A 16,030-nucleotide genomic window follows, 5' to 3' on the forward strand; every position below is an offset into this window, starting at 1 on the left:
TACTAATTTACATTAGTCCTTAATAAGTGAAGTATACATAGTGTATTAATATCTTACATAGTAAAATTTGAGACAAAAAGCATGACTAGAGATAAAAAGGAACATTTTATAATGATTAATTTCAATTAACCAGAAGGAGTATAACAAGTCTAAATGTAAATGGATGTAGAACCAAAGATTTAAAATATATAAAATGAAAATAAGGAGAAACAGATTCACAATTACTGTGGAAGACTTAAACACACTTCATTCAGTACCTAATAGAATAAAAAAAATAATAAGTTTAAAAAAAATAGAGGATTCAAGATCGAAATTGATTAAGATCAAGAAAATGAAGATCATGGCATCCGGTCCCATCACTTCTTGGGAAATAGATGGGAAACAGTGGAAACAGTGTCAGACTTTATTTTTCTGGGCTCCAAAATCACTGCAGATAGTGATTGCAGCCATGAAATTAAAAGACTCTTACTCCTTGGAAGGAAAGTTATGACCAACTTAGATAGCATATTCAAAAGCAGAGACATTACTTTGCCAACCAAGTTTCGTCTAGTCAAGGCTATGGTTTTTCCTGTGGTCATGTATGGATGTGAGAGTTGGACTGTGAAGAAAGCTGAGTGCCGAAGAATTGATGCTTCTGAACTGTGGTGTTGGAGAAGACTCTTGAGAGTCCCTTGGACTGCAAGGAGATCCAAGCAGTCCATTCTAAAGGAGATCAGCCCTGGGATTTCTTTGGAAGGAATGATGCTAAAGCTGAAATTCCAGTACTTTGGCCACCTCATGCAAAGAGTTGACTCATTGGAAAAGACTCTGATGCTGGGAGGGATTGGGGGCAAGAGGAGAAGGGGATGACAGAGGATGAGATGGCTGGATGGCATCACTGACTCAATGGACATGAGTCTGAGTGAACTCCGGGAGTTGGTGATGGACAGGAAGGCCTGGCGTGCTGCGATTCATGGGGTCGCAAAGAGTCAGACGTGACTGAGTGACTGAACTGAACTGAAATGAAAGCCTTTGTTTGTGTGGATCACAACGCAACACACTGGAATATTCTTAAAGAGATGGGATTTCCTGACCACCTTACCTGTCTCTTGAGAAAACTGTATGTGGGCCAGGAAGCAACAGTTAGAACCAGACATGGAACAACTGGTTCAAAATTCGGAAAGGAGTATGACAAGGCTGTATATTGTCACCGCGCTTATTTAACTCATACGCATGCAGAGTACATGATGTGAAATGCCAGACAGGATGAATCACAAGCTGGAATCAAGATTGGCTGGAGAAATACCAACAATCTCAGATATGCAGATACCACTCTAATGACAGAAAGTGAAGAGAAACTAAAGAGCCTCTTGATGAGGGTGAAAGAGGTTTCAAGCCAGCTTGAACTCAACATTCAAAAAAACTAACATCATGGTATCTTGTCCCATCATTTCATGGCAATTAGAAGGGGATAAAATGGAAGCAATGACAGATTCTACTTTCTTGGCCTCCTAAATCACTGCAGACAGTGACTGCAACCATGACATTAAAAGACACTTGCTCCTGGAAAGAAAGCTATGACAAACCTAGACAGCATATTAAAAAGCAGAGACATTACTTTGCCAAAAAGGCCTGCTTAGTCAAAGCTATGGTTTTTTCAGTAGTCATGTACAGATACGAGATTTGAACCATAAAAAAGGCTGAGCGCCAAAGAATTGATGCTTTCAAACTGTGGTGTTGGAGAAGACTCAATCTTGAAAGTCCCTTGGACAGCAAGGAGATCAAACCAGTCAATCCTAAAGAAAATCAACCCTGAAGATTCAGTGGAAAGACTGACACTGAAGTTGAAGTTCTAGTACTTTGGTCACTTGATATGAAGAGCTGACTCACTGGAAAAGACCCTGATGCTGGAAAGATTGAAGGCAAAAGGAAAATGGGTTGACAGAGATGGTTAGCTAGCATCACCAACTCAATGGACATGAATTTTAGCCAATTCTGGGAGATAATGGGAGAGAGTGGAGCCTGGTGTGCTATAGTCCATGGAGTTGCAGAGAGTGGGACATGACTGAACAACAACCACAACGAACTTAGTATGTAATAAATAAGTAGAGGATGCATTAACAAAATTGGAAGGAAAGAATTCTAGGTTTTAAAACTCACTTTCTTAATTTATCTCTTTAGAAAAAGAAATCATTCAAAAAGTAGAGGTTTCTGTAAAAGACAGTGAGAATCCAGACTGCCAAATCTGTAACCTGTGGCTAACTTTCATGATCTCAGAACCAGCTATAGTGTAACAGGTAATCTTTGGGGCTGCTGCCTACATCAATGATCACTTTTGGGATATAGTCTGGGAGCACTTTATACCTCTTGGGCATGAGTTATCTGCTGCCATGGTAGGGAATTAATAAACAAGGAAACATGTTAGTTACCTAAAGATGCCTGTGAATATTCAGGTAAGTCTGTGGTTTTTGTCAATCTCGAAGTCAAATTTTAAACTTTTTAATCCAAATTTCCACACACTAATAAACACTGTAAGCTATAAATAATAGTGACATCCCAAAGAAAAAAAGTAGAGTCCATCTTTGTATCTTTAATGTCAATTTTCACAAAAACTTCTAGATTCTTTTTATTATGCATCTGAATTGTCTACACTGTTGCCTTGATTTTAGTGTCCATAGAGTGCTTGGACAATGAAAAATTTTCTTGGAAATCTACTCAAGAAGTTCCTTTGGTCAACATTGAATATTTTTGTTATACAGGGCATGAACAACTCAACAGCCCTGATTTATAAAGCTGCTTATCCAAAACGTGAAAAAGAACTATTGCCAAGTCCTCTCTTTGCACATGTACTATTATTTGCAGGTGCTTAAAAATCCCAGTATCTGTCAAGTAAACAAGCATGCCATTAATCACTGCTTAAACACTTTCTCCAAAGTGTCTGCCCATATGTATAAAACTGGACATAAGCTATGAGATCCAGATATTCATACTTCTGACTAGAGGAAAATTGACTTGGGTTACCTCCTGCTTCTTAGTCAAGCTATAGCTCCTCACAACTTTGTATCCCTACCCCATGATTGTGGCACTGGGCATTCTACTTCCTCAGTATTAGATTTCTGATGTACACTGAATTGTGCTTTCCAGTTAAAGTCTTTCCTAAAGTCACTAGATTTATAAGGTTTCTGTTTAGTATGAATTTTCTGGTGTTTAATAAGATTTGATCTGATGGAGAAGGCCTTTCCACATTCAGTACACATATAAGGTTTCTCTCCTGTGTGAATTCGGTGATGTTCAAGGAGTTGTGACTTCTTAATAAAAGCCTTCCCACAGTCACTGCATTTATAGGGTTTCTCTCCAGTATGAATTCTCCTATGTCGATTTAAATGTGACTTCTGGATGAAAGACTTCCCACATTCAGTACAAATATAAGGTTTCTCTCCTGTATGAATCCTTTGATGCATAATGAGTGTTGATTTTCGTGCAAAGGCTTTCCCGCATTCACTACACTCATAATGTCTTTCTCCAGTGTGAGACTGCTGATGTATATGGAGGCCTGACTTTCGAGTGAAGGCTTTTCCACAGTTATCACATTTATAGGGTTTCTCACCAGTATGAATTTTCTGGTGTGTAAAGAGATTTGATCTGTCCGTGAAAGCCTTTCCACATTCAGCACAGCGGTAGGGTTTCTCTCCTGTGTGAATTTGCTGATGTACATGAAGCTGTGACTTCTTTGTGAAAGATTTCCCACAGTCACTGCATTCGTAAGGTTTCTCTCCAGTATGAATTCTCTCATGTGTAATAAAATGTGACTTGTGGAAGAAGGCCTTCCCACATTCAGTGCAAACATAGGGCTTTTCTCCTTTATGAATTCTTTGGTGCATACTCAGTGTTGACTTCTGAATAAATGCTTTCCCACATTCATTGCATTCATAATGTCTCTCTCCAGTGTGACATTTCTGATGTATCCTGAGCCGTGACTTCCAGGTGAATGATTTCCCACAGTCACTGCATTTATAGGGTTTCTCTCCAGTATGAATTTTTTGATGTTTAATGAGATTTGACCTGTCAGTAAAGGCCTTCCCACATTCAGTACATATATAGGGTCTCTCACCAGTATGAATTTTCTGGTGTATAATGAGATTTGTCCTGTGAGTGAAGATCTTCCCACATTCTGAACATATGAAGGGATTCTCCCCTGTGTGAATTCGCTGATGCACATGGAGTTGTGACTTCTTTATAAAGGACTTCCCACAGTCATTGCATTCATAAGGTTTCTCTCCAGTATGAATTCTCTCATGTGTAATAAAATGTGACTTTCGGATAAAGGCTTTCCCACATTCAGTACATACATATGGTTTTTCTCCTGTGTGAATTTTCTGATGCATACTTAGTGTTGATTTTCTTGTGAAAGATTTCCCACACTCAATACATTCAAAGTGCTTCTTGCCAGTATGAGCTTTTTTGTGTATACTGAGATTTGAATTGTGAGAGACATTTTTTCCACATTCACTGTAATCATGGGTTTTTTTCCCTCCAGTAGGAATTCTCTGGAGTCTGAACAGATCTAATTTCTTGATAAAGGCTTTTCCACGTACACTGCATTTATAGTCAATTTCCTCAGTATGAGGAGTTTTCTCATGGTTTGAGTTGAGGGAAAATTTCTTCCCATATTCAGTGCCTACATAGGATTTTTCTCTTGTATAAACCTGAGGCACAGCAAATTGGGACTTCTGAGTGAAGATCATCTCACATTTGGTGCACTCAGAATGTTTCTCTTCAGTATAAATCCTTTGATGTGCAAAAAGGTGTGTCTTATGGGTGGAGAGTTTTACACAATCAGAAAATAAATGGAAGTCCTCCCCAGTATGGTGTTTTTGACGCTGAATGAGAGCTTGCTTACTCAGAAGTTTCTTACATTGATTATATTCACAAGCATTCATTTCCGTATGAGAATTCATATAAGTATTACCATGTCCAATAATTTTATCAAAATTTTCTGTTGCATTGTTTCTATTACAATTACATAAGCTTACAATAGGCTTCAAACTCTTTTGAAATGAGTCATAGTTATGGAGTCTTTTTCTTGAAGGAACAAGGTTTGTGTTTACATGAAATTTTTCCCCAATGTCTTTTTTATAGTCACAGTTCCCCTTATTAGCTAGTGTATCCTTGTTGGTGAAGATGATAGGACTTAAATGTTTGTTCTGGTTTTCTGTATCTCTTCCTGTCTGTTTATCATCTTGCCAAAATTCTTCTAAAATGGAATATAGGTCATCTCTTGGGAAGAGACGTATTCCCTCAAAGCAGACTGAAACATCTTCAGATATTCCCTGTTGTGATGTTTCAAAACCAATATCCTGATCTAAAAAATAAAATACACAAAGAACAGTTAGCAAAACACAGAAGGGATGATAGAGTGGATACAAGATGAACGCAGAGAAATGGGAGAGGTTCTATATACATGTAATAATAAATATAGATAAATATATAAAATAAGAATAAATATATAATAATCTCTTTATATGAAATAATATGCAATAATAAAATAAGCCCTTACATTTACTGTCTGATAATAGAATTTAGATGTCTCAGGCATTGTTCTAACTCATTTAAACATCAACATAACCTTTTGCTATTAATGTTATTATTTTCCCTACTTTACAGATGAGGAAACTGAGCCACAGAAGAGTTAAGTAATGTGCCTAAATCAAATGCTTAGTAATTGGGGAAGACGAGATTCAAACTGAAATATGCTGTTCTGAACATGTAGCACAAGTACATAATAGGTGTTAGAAGAACAAAGTGACAAACCAGGTGGCTAAAAAATATTTCTGAGTCTAGATTCTCATTATCCTTCATCTATAAATCCTAATCTCTCTGCTTTCTCTATTCCCTATTAACCACTGTTTCCTAAATACAAATTTATGTACAGAAATCTATTGTAGCCACAGTCATCCTGAACTAGCTTTAAGATTACAAACGGTAAATATATATCTATGATTCAGTTCTTTATGCCTGGTTTTGGGGTGCAGATACACACACTTAATAAGGAAGAATATAACAGCAAAAAGGGCCAACTCTGAAGCACAGACAGAAGTTGTTCTTTAAAATCTGTCCCCTTCCTTCAACAGTCTTAAGCTTGTAGCCAAGCATGTGTCTGTCTCAAAACAACAGGCATATACAGCCTCATTTGTAGGTAAATCCAGGTAATTCACCTATCACCATTCAAATGAGAATAGGAATTATATTTGTGGTAATCAGGTCAATGTTTTAAGGAAGTAAGTGTGTCTCCCATAACTCTCTTCCCACTGGCTATATTACAGACTTGATAGCTCAGTTCTATGTTGCTGGTGATGCCCAAGACAAGAGATTAGAAAACTACAGCCCTCAGGCTAAATCCAGGCCTGGTTAATGTTTATGTTCTCTAAGTCACTGTTTCTTGGGGTCTATCAATGACAGGAGGTGGGTTTTACTCCAATATACCATTCTTACCTACAACAAGAATCACTAACATCCCCAACTGTGGAATAGTGTATAAGACATAGCAGAGTCAGTTCTGATGAGGTGGATGAACCTATAACCTATTATACAGAGTGCAGTGAGTCAGAAAGAGAAAGATAAATATCGAATTCTAATGGAGAAGGAAATGGCAACCCACTCCAGTATTCTTGCCGAGAGAATCCCAGGGATGGGGGAGCCTGGTGGGCTGACATCTATGGGGTCGCACAGAGTCGGACATGACTGAAGCGACTTAGCAGCAGTAGCAGCAGCAGCAATGCATATATACAGAATCTAGAAAAATGGTTCTGAAGAATTTATTTACAGGGCAACAATGGAGAAACAGACATAGAGAATAAACTTATGGACACAGGGAGAGGGGAGGAGAGGGTGCTGCTGCTGCTGCTAAGTCGCTTCAGTCGTGTCTGACTCTGTGCGACCCCACAGACGGCAGCCAACCTGGCTCCTCTGTCCCTGGGATTCTGCAGGCAAGAGTACTGGAGTGGGTTGCCATTTCCTTCTCCAATGCATGAAAGTGAAAAGTGAAAGTGAAGTCGCTCAGTCGTGTCTGACTCTTAGCGACCCCATGGACTGCAGCCCACCAGGCTCCTCCATCCATAGGATTTTCCAGGCAAGAGTACTGGAGTGGGGTGCCATTGCCTTCTCCAGGAGAGGGTGAGATGTACGGAAAGAGTAACATGGAAACTTACATTACCATGTGTAAAATAGATAGCCAATGGGAATTTGCTGTATGGCTCAGGAAACTCAAACAGGGGTTCTGTATCAACCTAGAGGTGTGGGATGGGGAGGGAGATTCAAAAGGGAGGGGATATATGTATACCTATGGCTGATTCATGTTGAGGCTTGACAGAAAACAACAAAATTCTGTAAAGCAATTATCCTTCAATTAAAAAAAAATTTTTTAAGACATAGTAGATTCTCAGTAAATACTTACATAAAAATCAGATTACTCTTTAATATAGACACAGTGCAACCTTGTATCCATTTCATTCTATCTCTAGGATCTTATAATGTTTGTAATATCCCCAAACACATTCTTTTAACTTTTATATTTTTGGGCTTCCCATGTGGCGCTAGTGGTAAAGAACCCACCTACCAATGCAGGAGACTTAAGAGACATGGGTTCAATCCTTGGATTGGGAAGAACCCCTGGAGAAGGAAACAGCAACCCATTGCAGTATTCTTGCCTGGAGAATTCCATAGACAGAGGAGCCTGACAGGCTATACAGTCCATGGGGTTGCACAGAGTCGGACATGACTGACGTAACTTAGCACACATTACAGTTTTACTCACACATATTAATGTTTTCATTAAGCCTGAGGACCTCTAATACTAGATTCCTAAACATGGCTTTCACCTTTTGCAACTTTTCACTTTCTTTAGCTTATAAACCCACTGCTATGCCTGACAGTATTTACATTATTATCAATGATGTCCAATGTAAAAAATTTGCTCCTGTGGTAAAAAGTTTAATTATTCATAATTCCTCTGTCACAAACTGAATTATCAATTCAATAAAATACAAAGTCATAATTCAGGCCAATAAAATGAATGCATGTAAGCTATCTTTCCACCAGTCGCTAAAGTCTATTTTATTACTGAATCTAAACATATATTCTTTTCCTTTTCCCCACTAAGCTTCCTTTTCCTGATCCTTTATTCCTTTTCAAAATTCATTTCCTTCATGGATCATTTAGGGTTGTATGCTGTGAAAATGAATCTCAAACCTCAGCAAAACTCTAGAAAGGCTCTCTTTTCTCTTAACTTAAAAATAAATACAAATATTCTGGGCCTTACAAAGTCATATTTAATTGGCATAGATGTACACAATAATAAATGCTTCATGCTCAAAGGCTTAAATTTTAAACATTTCTTTCAGTTGTCTCCCCTTTCCAATTACAATTATTGGTCCTTTAAATTACTCTTAGCAGAAAAAATTTCAAATCCCTCTGAAATAGAGCAAAATATCACCTCAAGAATTTAATTTCACTAAATATTCTCTAGAGAAACATTTTTGAAATAGGTAAAAGAGTTGTCATTCAAATTAATGTCATTTTCCCTGAGTTTTTGTAGGTCAGAGAATTAGAAAAGGGAAAAAGCAATGTATACTGTAATACGTCCAATAAAAGAAGTAAGTGAAACATGAGAGCGAAGTATAAGTATGTAGATTATCTGAATAGGCAGACAAATCAGAAAAAAAAGGGTCAGATACAGCGGAATAATTAAAGAAAATGTTAAAATGAACCAAACATGATTATGGAAACTAAATAAAGATAAATGTGAATTGCAAATATGAGGCATGTTTTTCCTGTAGTTTATTAATCCATTGAGAAAAGAATTTCTCATATGTTAGGTAATATTTTGCATCGTATAGTTACAACAAGATAAGCACAATATTTTAACCAGTAGCACCTAGAAAAAAAAATTTTTTTAAACATCAAAACAGGGTTAGAATAATTCAAGCATAAGTAAATATAGACATGGTCTTAGGTTTTACTTTTCACTGGAAAGTAAAAGGAGGAGAGCATCTAAATGATACTTTCTAAAAAAGAAAAATTAGTAGAAAGAGCATAAAGAATTGTTTGAGAAGATGAGTCACAGGGAAAAGCAAAAATATGACAACATTAAAACAATAAACAACAATAAAATATGACAACATTCAGAAAAGTGGTTTAGCATGCTGCATTGTAACTACTCTTCCTTCACACAAGTAGCTGCCTGATGGGCCCTTATATGCATAAGGTATCAATTGTTCCCCTGAGAGCTTTATACAATGAGAGCCAATCTGATCTGTTTCCTTAATTCTGGTGTCAGTCATGGCTTATGCCAGAATTGAGACAAATGATTCAATTTGAGACACATACATAGGTCTTAAGCCACTTTATGGAGGGCCTAGTCCTTTACATCTGTCCCAGAATACCAACAAAAACTTCCAACTTCAATTGGAAGTTATATTTGGTGTGTGTGTGTATATATATATATATTCTCTGGCAGTAAAGCCAGAGAACAAGAGAAAAAAGACCCCCTTGGTGGCGGTCATCATCCAAAGATCCTGCTTACTACACAAACTGTTAAGTCACCTGCAGAGGAGCAATGGACTCCCACACCAAATTTGGTTCGGATGCCAAGAGTGATGATTTGACACACAACCAATAAGATATGAAAAAGTTCATTACTCATTTAATGAGGCTTTTGAAGGGAAAGCTCCTAAGCAGGTCTAAAAGTGGCTTACAAGAGTGAGAAAAGGAAACTGGCTTGGGTTTTTTATAGTAGTTGGGGGGTGGTGCTAAGCTGACTGATACAGAGCAACTTCCCACTAGCACTAATGGAAAGAGCATCTGAGTTTTCTTGTAGTTTGCCCAGATGTGGGCAGAAGATGAAGAGAGTGGTGAAGTTTGGAAGGTGTCAATAGTCAAATACCAAAAATGAAATCAGAATCTATTACAAGGTACATGATAAGATGTTCAAAACATTTTGTTATTAGAGAAACACAAATTAAAACAAATGGTTAGAAATTAAAATCCACTAGATTATGAGAAATTAATAGAAATATGGGCAGGGATGTGGAGAAACTGATGCCTTTGTATGTTTAGAGGACTGTAGACCAATACATCCAATCTAGAAAACAATATGGTTATACTTAGTGAAATAAAGCATTCATATATTCATTAATAAAACACTCCCACTACTCTTCCTTAAGAAATTCTTGTTTCCTATAAGAATAGTTCTTGAAGAAATTTATTATAGTACTAGCTATAGTAGCTAGAAAGCTGGACAAGTAAATGTGGCATATATATATATACTATGGAATGTATGTATCTCTTAGAAGCAATGAGCTAGAAAAACAGTGTAACATGAACCAATTTAGTGCTGAGAGGAAAGAAATAAACTAAGGATATATATATATATATATAGGATATATAGCACAGTACCATTTTTAGAAATTAAAATGACCAACAATTTAAATTTTACAAATACCCAACAAATTCAAGAATAAATTGCAAGCAAACATATAAAATACAGTAGAGCAACTGCCTCTGGGAAGAATAAAAATGAGTAGGGAGTGAGGATTAAAAGGGATAAATAAAAAAATTAAATAAAACTTTTTTAAAAATTGTAAAATAGGGGATTCCCTGGCTATCCACTGGTTAGGACTCTGAGTTTCCACTGCAGGGCTTGCAGGTTCAATCCCTGGCAAGAGGAACTAAGATCCCGCATGCTGTGGGGTGTGGTCCCCTCAAATTATAAAGAATTAAATAAGAAGCTATCCCCAAATGTAAGTAATAGAAATCTCAAAGCCAACAGTTGAGGGAGAGACATGTGAGATGATATAATATGGCCATCTCTAGATGACAATTCTGAAGCACCTTAAGGGAAAAGAAAGAAAATGAAGAGAAATAAGCAGGTGAGTGACCCAAAGTAATTTTTTTAAAGGCAATTTTATGAGTACCTGAATGTGTAAGGAAAGGATTTAAGACATTGACAGAGATTAAAAAAAATTTTTTTTAATGCTATAAAAAGGGAGGAAAAGCAAAACAGCAGGATCCTACAACCAATGTACCAGTAACTGTAGCATATCCCTCTTAAAGAGTCAAACAAAGAAGACACTGATATTGGAAGGGGCCTTAAATGGGAATGGCATTTAGATGTCTAAGAGACCAATATCTACTCTATCCATGCAGTTTCAAAAGTTCAGAATGTTAGAGAAATATCATATTAAAAGCACTTCAAAGTTGCCAAACTCTGCCAGCAAAACTGATTTGGTTATACGATCTCCTATGCTTTTGGTTCCTACTCACCTAGACAGCTCTGGCTTGAGATTTTGCCATTCCACATATATGGTTCTTCTCCCCACTCCAAGTTGAAAATGACTTCTGCTTTGGGAACTTGACACCCTGATGATAGGAAACAACAAAGCCCTCCATTTACTTTTCAGAAAAGTTCATGGGGAACAGACGTATATTCTTAATGTCCAAAAGAGATTGTTAAGAACATAGAACAAAATAAGGACAAAACTATTACACACTTCAGATGTCCTACAGGCTTTAGAAGTCCCACATACCTTAGAAACACCAGATTTCAGAAATTCCACTAAGGAGGAAAAAAAAAAAAATACGTTCAGTTAGGTACAGCCTTACCCAGCAGAGCTGTGCTTACCCACTGAGATCAAGTTGAAATAGTTTTCCAGCATTACATCCCTGTATAGACTTTTCTGAGCAAGGTCCAATTGTTGCCACTCCTCCCTGCTGAAGTCTACAGATATATCTTTGAAAGACACTGATCCCTGGAAAAACACATGTTTATTCAATGAAAAGTATCAGGACTGTAGGATAAGAGCAAGATATTTATGAACTTATTTTTAATAATTTTTAACATGATACAACATATAAGCTTCTCACTAAATACCTAAATTTGACATTATTATTTCAAGGGAAAAATAAATATTAAAAGTATCAGGTCATTCTTTCTGTGGCTCCAATAACATTCTGAGGTTTTGTTTTTATCTGCGTGCTGGTTACAAAAGAATAAAGTGAAAACTCATCAAGCTGCAAACCTGATTTCTGCATTCTTTTCCATGTATGCCATATTTCATTAACACGTCACTTAGAAAAGCAATGATTTTTCAGATATAAAATCAGAAGCACAAGAAACCAAAGGAACAAATAGATAAATTGGACTTTATCAAAATTTAAAACTTTGCACTAAAAAGGATACCATTAAGAAAGTGATAATAAGGGACTTCCCTGGTGGTCCAGTGGCTGGGGCTCCACCCTCTCAATTCAGGGGGCTCAGGTTTGATCCCTAGTCAAGGAACTAGATCCCCCATGCCGCAACTAAGAGTTCACATGCTGCAACTGGACCCGGTGCAGCCAAATACAAACAAATAAACAATATTTAAAAAAAAGAAGAAAGTGCTAACATAAGGGAATTTGCTGACAGTCCAGTGTTAGGTCCCTGCACCACCACTTCAGGGGGCATGGGTTCAACGCCTGGTAGGGGGACTAAGATCCCCATGCTATACCCAATGGCCAAAAATGAAAAATAAACAAAGAAAAATAACAACAACAAAAAACCAGAACAAACAAAATGTTTACTTAAAAAAGAAAGTAAAAACAACTCAAAGACTATGGGAAAATGTCTGCAATTATATATCTGATAAAGGATTTGTGTAAAGAATATATAAAGAACTCTTACAACTCAATAAAAAGATAAATGATCCAATTAAAAATGGACCAAGGGGACTTCCCTGATGGTCCAGTGGCTAAAACTCCATGCTCCCAATGCAGGGGGCCTAGGTTTGATCCCTGGTCAGGGAGCTAGATTCCACATGCAGTAACAAAAGATCCTGGATTCTGCTTACAAAGCTCGAACATCCCTCATGCCACAGCTAAGACCTGGCACAGTCAAATAAACAAATGGACCAAGAAAGAATATACATATCTCCAAGGAAGATATACAAATGGCCAAAAAGCACAAAAGGTTCTCAATACAGATCAATATAGTCAAAAGGGATATCAAAATTCAAAGAGATCAATATAGTCAAAAGGGATATCAAAATTCAAAGAGATACCCCTTCAAATTCACTAAGATGATTATAAAATAAAAAATGCTCTGCTTGTGTGTATTTGTATTTTTATTATTTTTGTAGCAAAATAATAAATGCAATTAAATCTTGAATTCTGAAATTTAAAAAATGCTCCAGTCATTAGTTATTAGTCATCAGGAAAATGCACCTACTAGGACGGCTATAATAATAAAAAACAAAAGGACACATAATATCAAGTGCCAGTGGGGAAGTGGAGAAATTGGAACCCTCATATAGTAAAGGTGGGAAGGTAAAACAGTCTGGCACTTCCTCAAAAGGAGTAATATGAGCTAATGGTTCCACTTCTAGGTATATACCCAAGAGAAATCAAAACATTCATTCACATAAAACTTATATAGAAATGTTCATAGTAGCATTATTCTTAATAGTCAAAAACAGAAACAACCCAGGGTATCAACCAATGATGAATTTCAAAATGTGGCATATTCATAAAAGAGATTATTCAGCCATAGAGAGGAATGAAATACTGATTTATGCTATACTGTGAATGAATTTTGAAAATATTATGCTAAGTGAAATAAGCCAATCACAAAAGACCACATATTATATGATTCCATTTACATGAGATGTCCAGGACAAGCAAACCTATTAGGACAGTAAGAAGATTGCTGGTTTCCCAGGGTAATGGAAGGATGTGGTGGGGAGGGAGGTAGGAACAGCTTAAAGGTATGACTTTGGATAGGGGAGGCAAAGAAAGTGTTCTAAAACTGGATAAAGATTGCACAACTCCATGAATATACTAAAAATGATTGAATGTACACTTTAAATGGACAGTACATATGATACGTTTAGGTGACCCTTTTGAGGCACTGTCATATCCAGATGGCATACAAGAGTTTGTGATGGTCCAGGGTTTCTTCCAGGAATAACTATACTTGCCAGATGAAATACTGAAACTATCTGTTTGAAAATACTGGAAGCAGTTAGGTGCTAAGACTCTACAGACAACATTGAAGGTTTAAGTTGATGTATGTAACCACTTTTACACTAGGAGTATTTATCAATTCTGGGTGTGGTAAAAGGTGAAAACCCAGGCTTTGAACCAGCAGAAGACTAAAGTTGGGTGACAGAGAAACCAGAATTCAAATACATGGACGGTTTGCCCCCTAAGACATCTGCCAAATTCTAGGGCTGTATGAGCAGAAGACTAAACACTTAAGCAGATAGCCTCTGAAAAGTAAGGCAAAATGTTAGTAGTCTGATAAGAAAACACTGTTGGCACTTATCAAGAGGAGGGTCCACAGAGGGCAAACTGGGCTCTCAGCTGAAAATCCTGGATGGTCAGAGTGAACCAGAGGTAGACTATTATCAGGGCTTCAACTTAGTCTTGATTCAACCTAACACTGCTTGACTAGACAAAGGTGTTCGTCCTCCACTCTATCTGCTAAGGGAAACAAGAATCCTCTCCTGACAAAGTTTGTTATTGTTCAGTCATTAAGTCGTGTCTGACCCTTTGTGACCCCATGGACTGCAACAAACTACGCTTCCCTGTCCTTTGTTATCTCCTGGAGTATGCTCAAACTCATGTTCATTGAGTCAATGATGCCATCCAACCATCTCATCCTCTGTCGTCCCCTTCTCCTCCTGCCCTTAATCTTTCCCAATGAATATTCAGGATTGATTTCCTTTAGGATTGACTGGTTTGATCTCCTTGCAGTGCAAGGGACTCTCGAGAGTCTTCTCTACCATCACCACTCAAAAGCAACATTCTTTGGTGCTCAGCATTCTTTATGGTCCATCTCTTACATCCATATATGACTAATGGAAAAATCACAGCTTTGACTATTTGGACCTTTGTCAGCAAAATAATGTCTCTGCTTTTTAACACGCTTTTTAACGTTCTAGGTCTGTCATAGCTTTCCTCTCAAGGAGCAAGTGTCTTTTAATTTCAAGGCTTTAGTCACCATCTGCAGTGATTTTGGAGCCCAAGAAATAAAATCTGTCACTGTATCCATTTTTTCTCATCTATTTGCCATGAAGTGATGGAACCATATGCCATGATCTTAGTTTTTTTTGAATGTTGAGTTTTAAGCCAGCTTTTTCACTCTCCTCTTTCACCTTCATCAACAGGCTCGTTAGTTCCTCTTTGCTTTCTGCCATTACGGTGGTGTCATCTGCATAGCTGAGGTTATTGATATTTCTCCCAGTAATCTTGATTTCAGCTTGAGCTTCAGCCAGCCCAGCATTTCATATGATGTACTCTGCATATAAGTTAAATAACTGAGAAAGATATCATAATCTAGATCCTCAACAATGTTTTATACATGTTTTGATATAATAAAAGAAATGCCTATCAAAAAACAGAACAAAATATCTAAAGCCAGAGGAAAAAAAATTCAATAGAAACAGTCTTACAGAATTTTGGAGTTAGATGAAAAGGTGGAGAATTTCATCAGAGAAATGGAACTTATACTAAAAAAAAATGAAAATTGAAAAATTAAGTATCTAAAATTAAGAACTGAGAGGGGTTTAATAGCAGAAGAACAGAATTACTGAAATGGAAGACAAGCAAACAGAAGATATCCAAACTGAACCACAGAGGTTTTTTAAATTAAAAAAGCACAAGAGCATGTGATGTATCACATGTACAACACCCTGGAAAGGAAAAACATATTGTTGTCTGAGACAACAAAGAGGACGAACATGAGGCAGAAGCAAAATTTGAAAAGGAAAGGTGAATGACATCAACTCAAAGACTCAAAAAGTTTCTCAAATCCCACTTTATAAAACTGTAAATACTGACTATGCAAAAACAGTAGTAATAATATCTTGTAAAGTTTAAAACATATGTAGAATTCAAATGTATAAAAATAATAATGTAAAAATGAGAAGCAGTAAATGGAATTAAGATGTTTTAGCATCTACTAAGAAGGGGGTAAGATAATAATAAGTTAAAGATGGATATTATAATATCTAGGGAAACA

General features: G+C 36.9%; 1 protein-coding gene across 5 annotated transcripts in view; it reads right to left on the reverse strand.

The window, feature by feature from the left end:
* Window positions 1–345: 345 nt before the first annotated feature.
* Window positions 346–16,030, reverse strand: part of ZNF484 (zinc finger protein 484) — a 29,949-nt gene continuing 14,264 nt past the window's right edge. For 3 of the 5 annotated variants that reach the window (XM_055579042.1, XM_055579043.1, XM_055579044.1), the window contains exons 3-5: window positions 11,657–11,783; window positions 11,299–11,394; window positions 346–5,341 (exon numbers count right to left, since the gene is read on the reverse strand). In XM_055579042.1, coding sequence (XP_055435017.1) covers window positions 3,030–5,341; window positions 11,299–11,394; window positions 11,657–11,783 — 2,535 coding nt within the window. In that variant the 3' untranslated portion in view covers window positions 346–3,029. Of the gene's footprint in view, window positions 5,342–11,298; window positions 11,395–11,561; window positions 11,591–11,656; window positions 11,784–16,030 lie in introns of all 5 variants that reach the window. The other 2 variants (XM_055579046.1, XM_055579045.1) reach the window with 1 other exon arrangement.

The sequence above is a fragment of the Bubalus kerabau genome, chromosome 4 (genome assembly GCF_029407905.1).
Source record: "Bubalus kerabau isolate K-KA32 ecotype Philippines breed swamp buffalo chromosome 4, PCC_UOA_SB_1v2, whole genome shotgun sequence".
Lineage (NCBI taxonomy): Eukaryota > Metazoa > Chordata > Mammalia > Artiodactyla > Bovidae > Bubalus > Bubalus kerabau.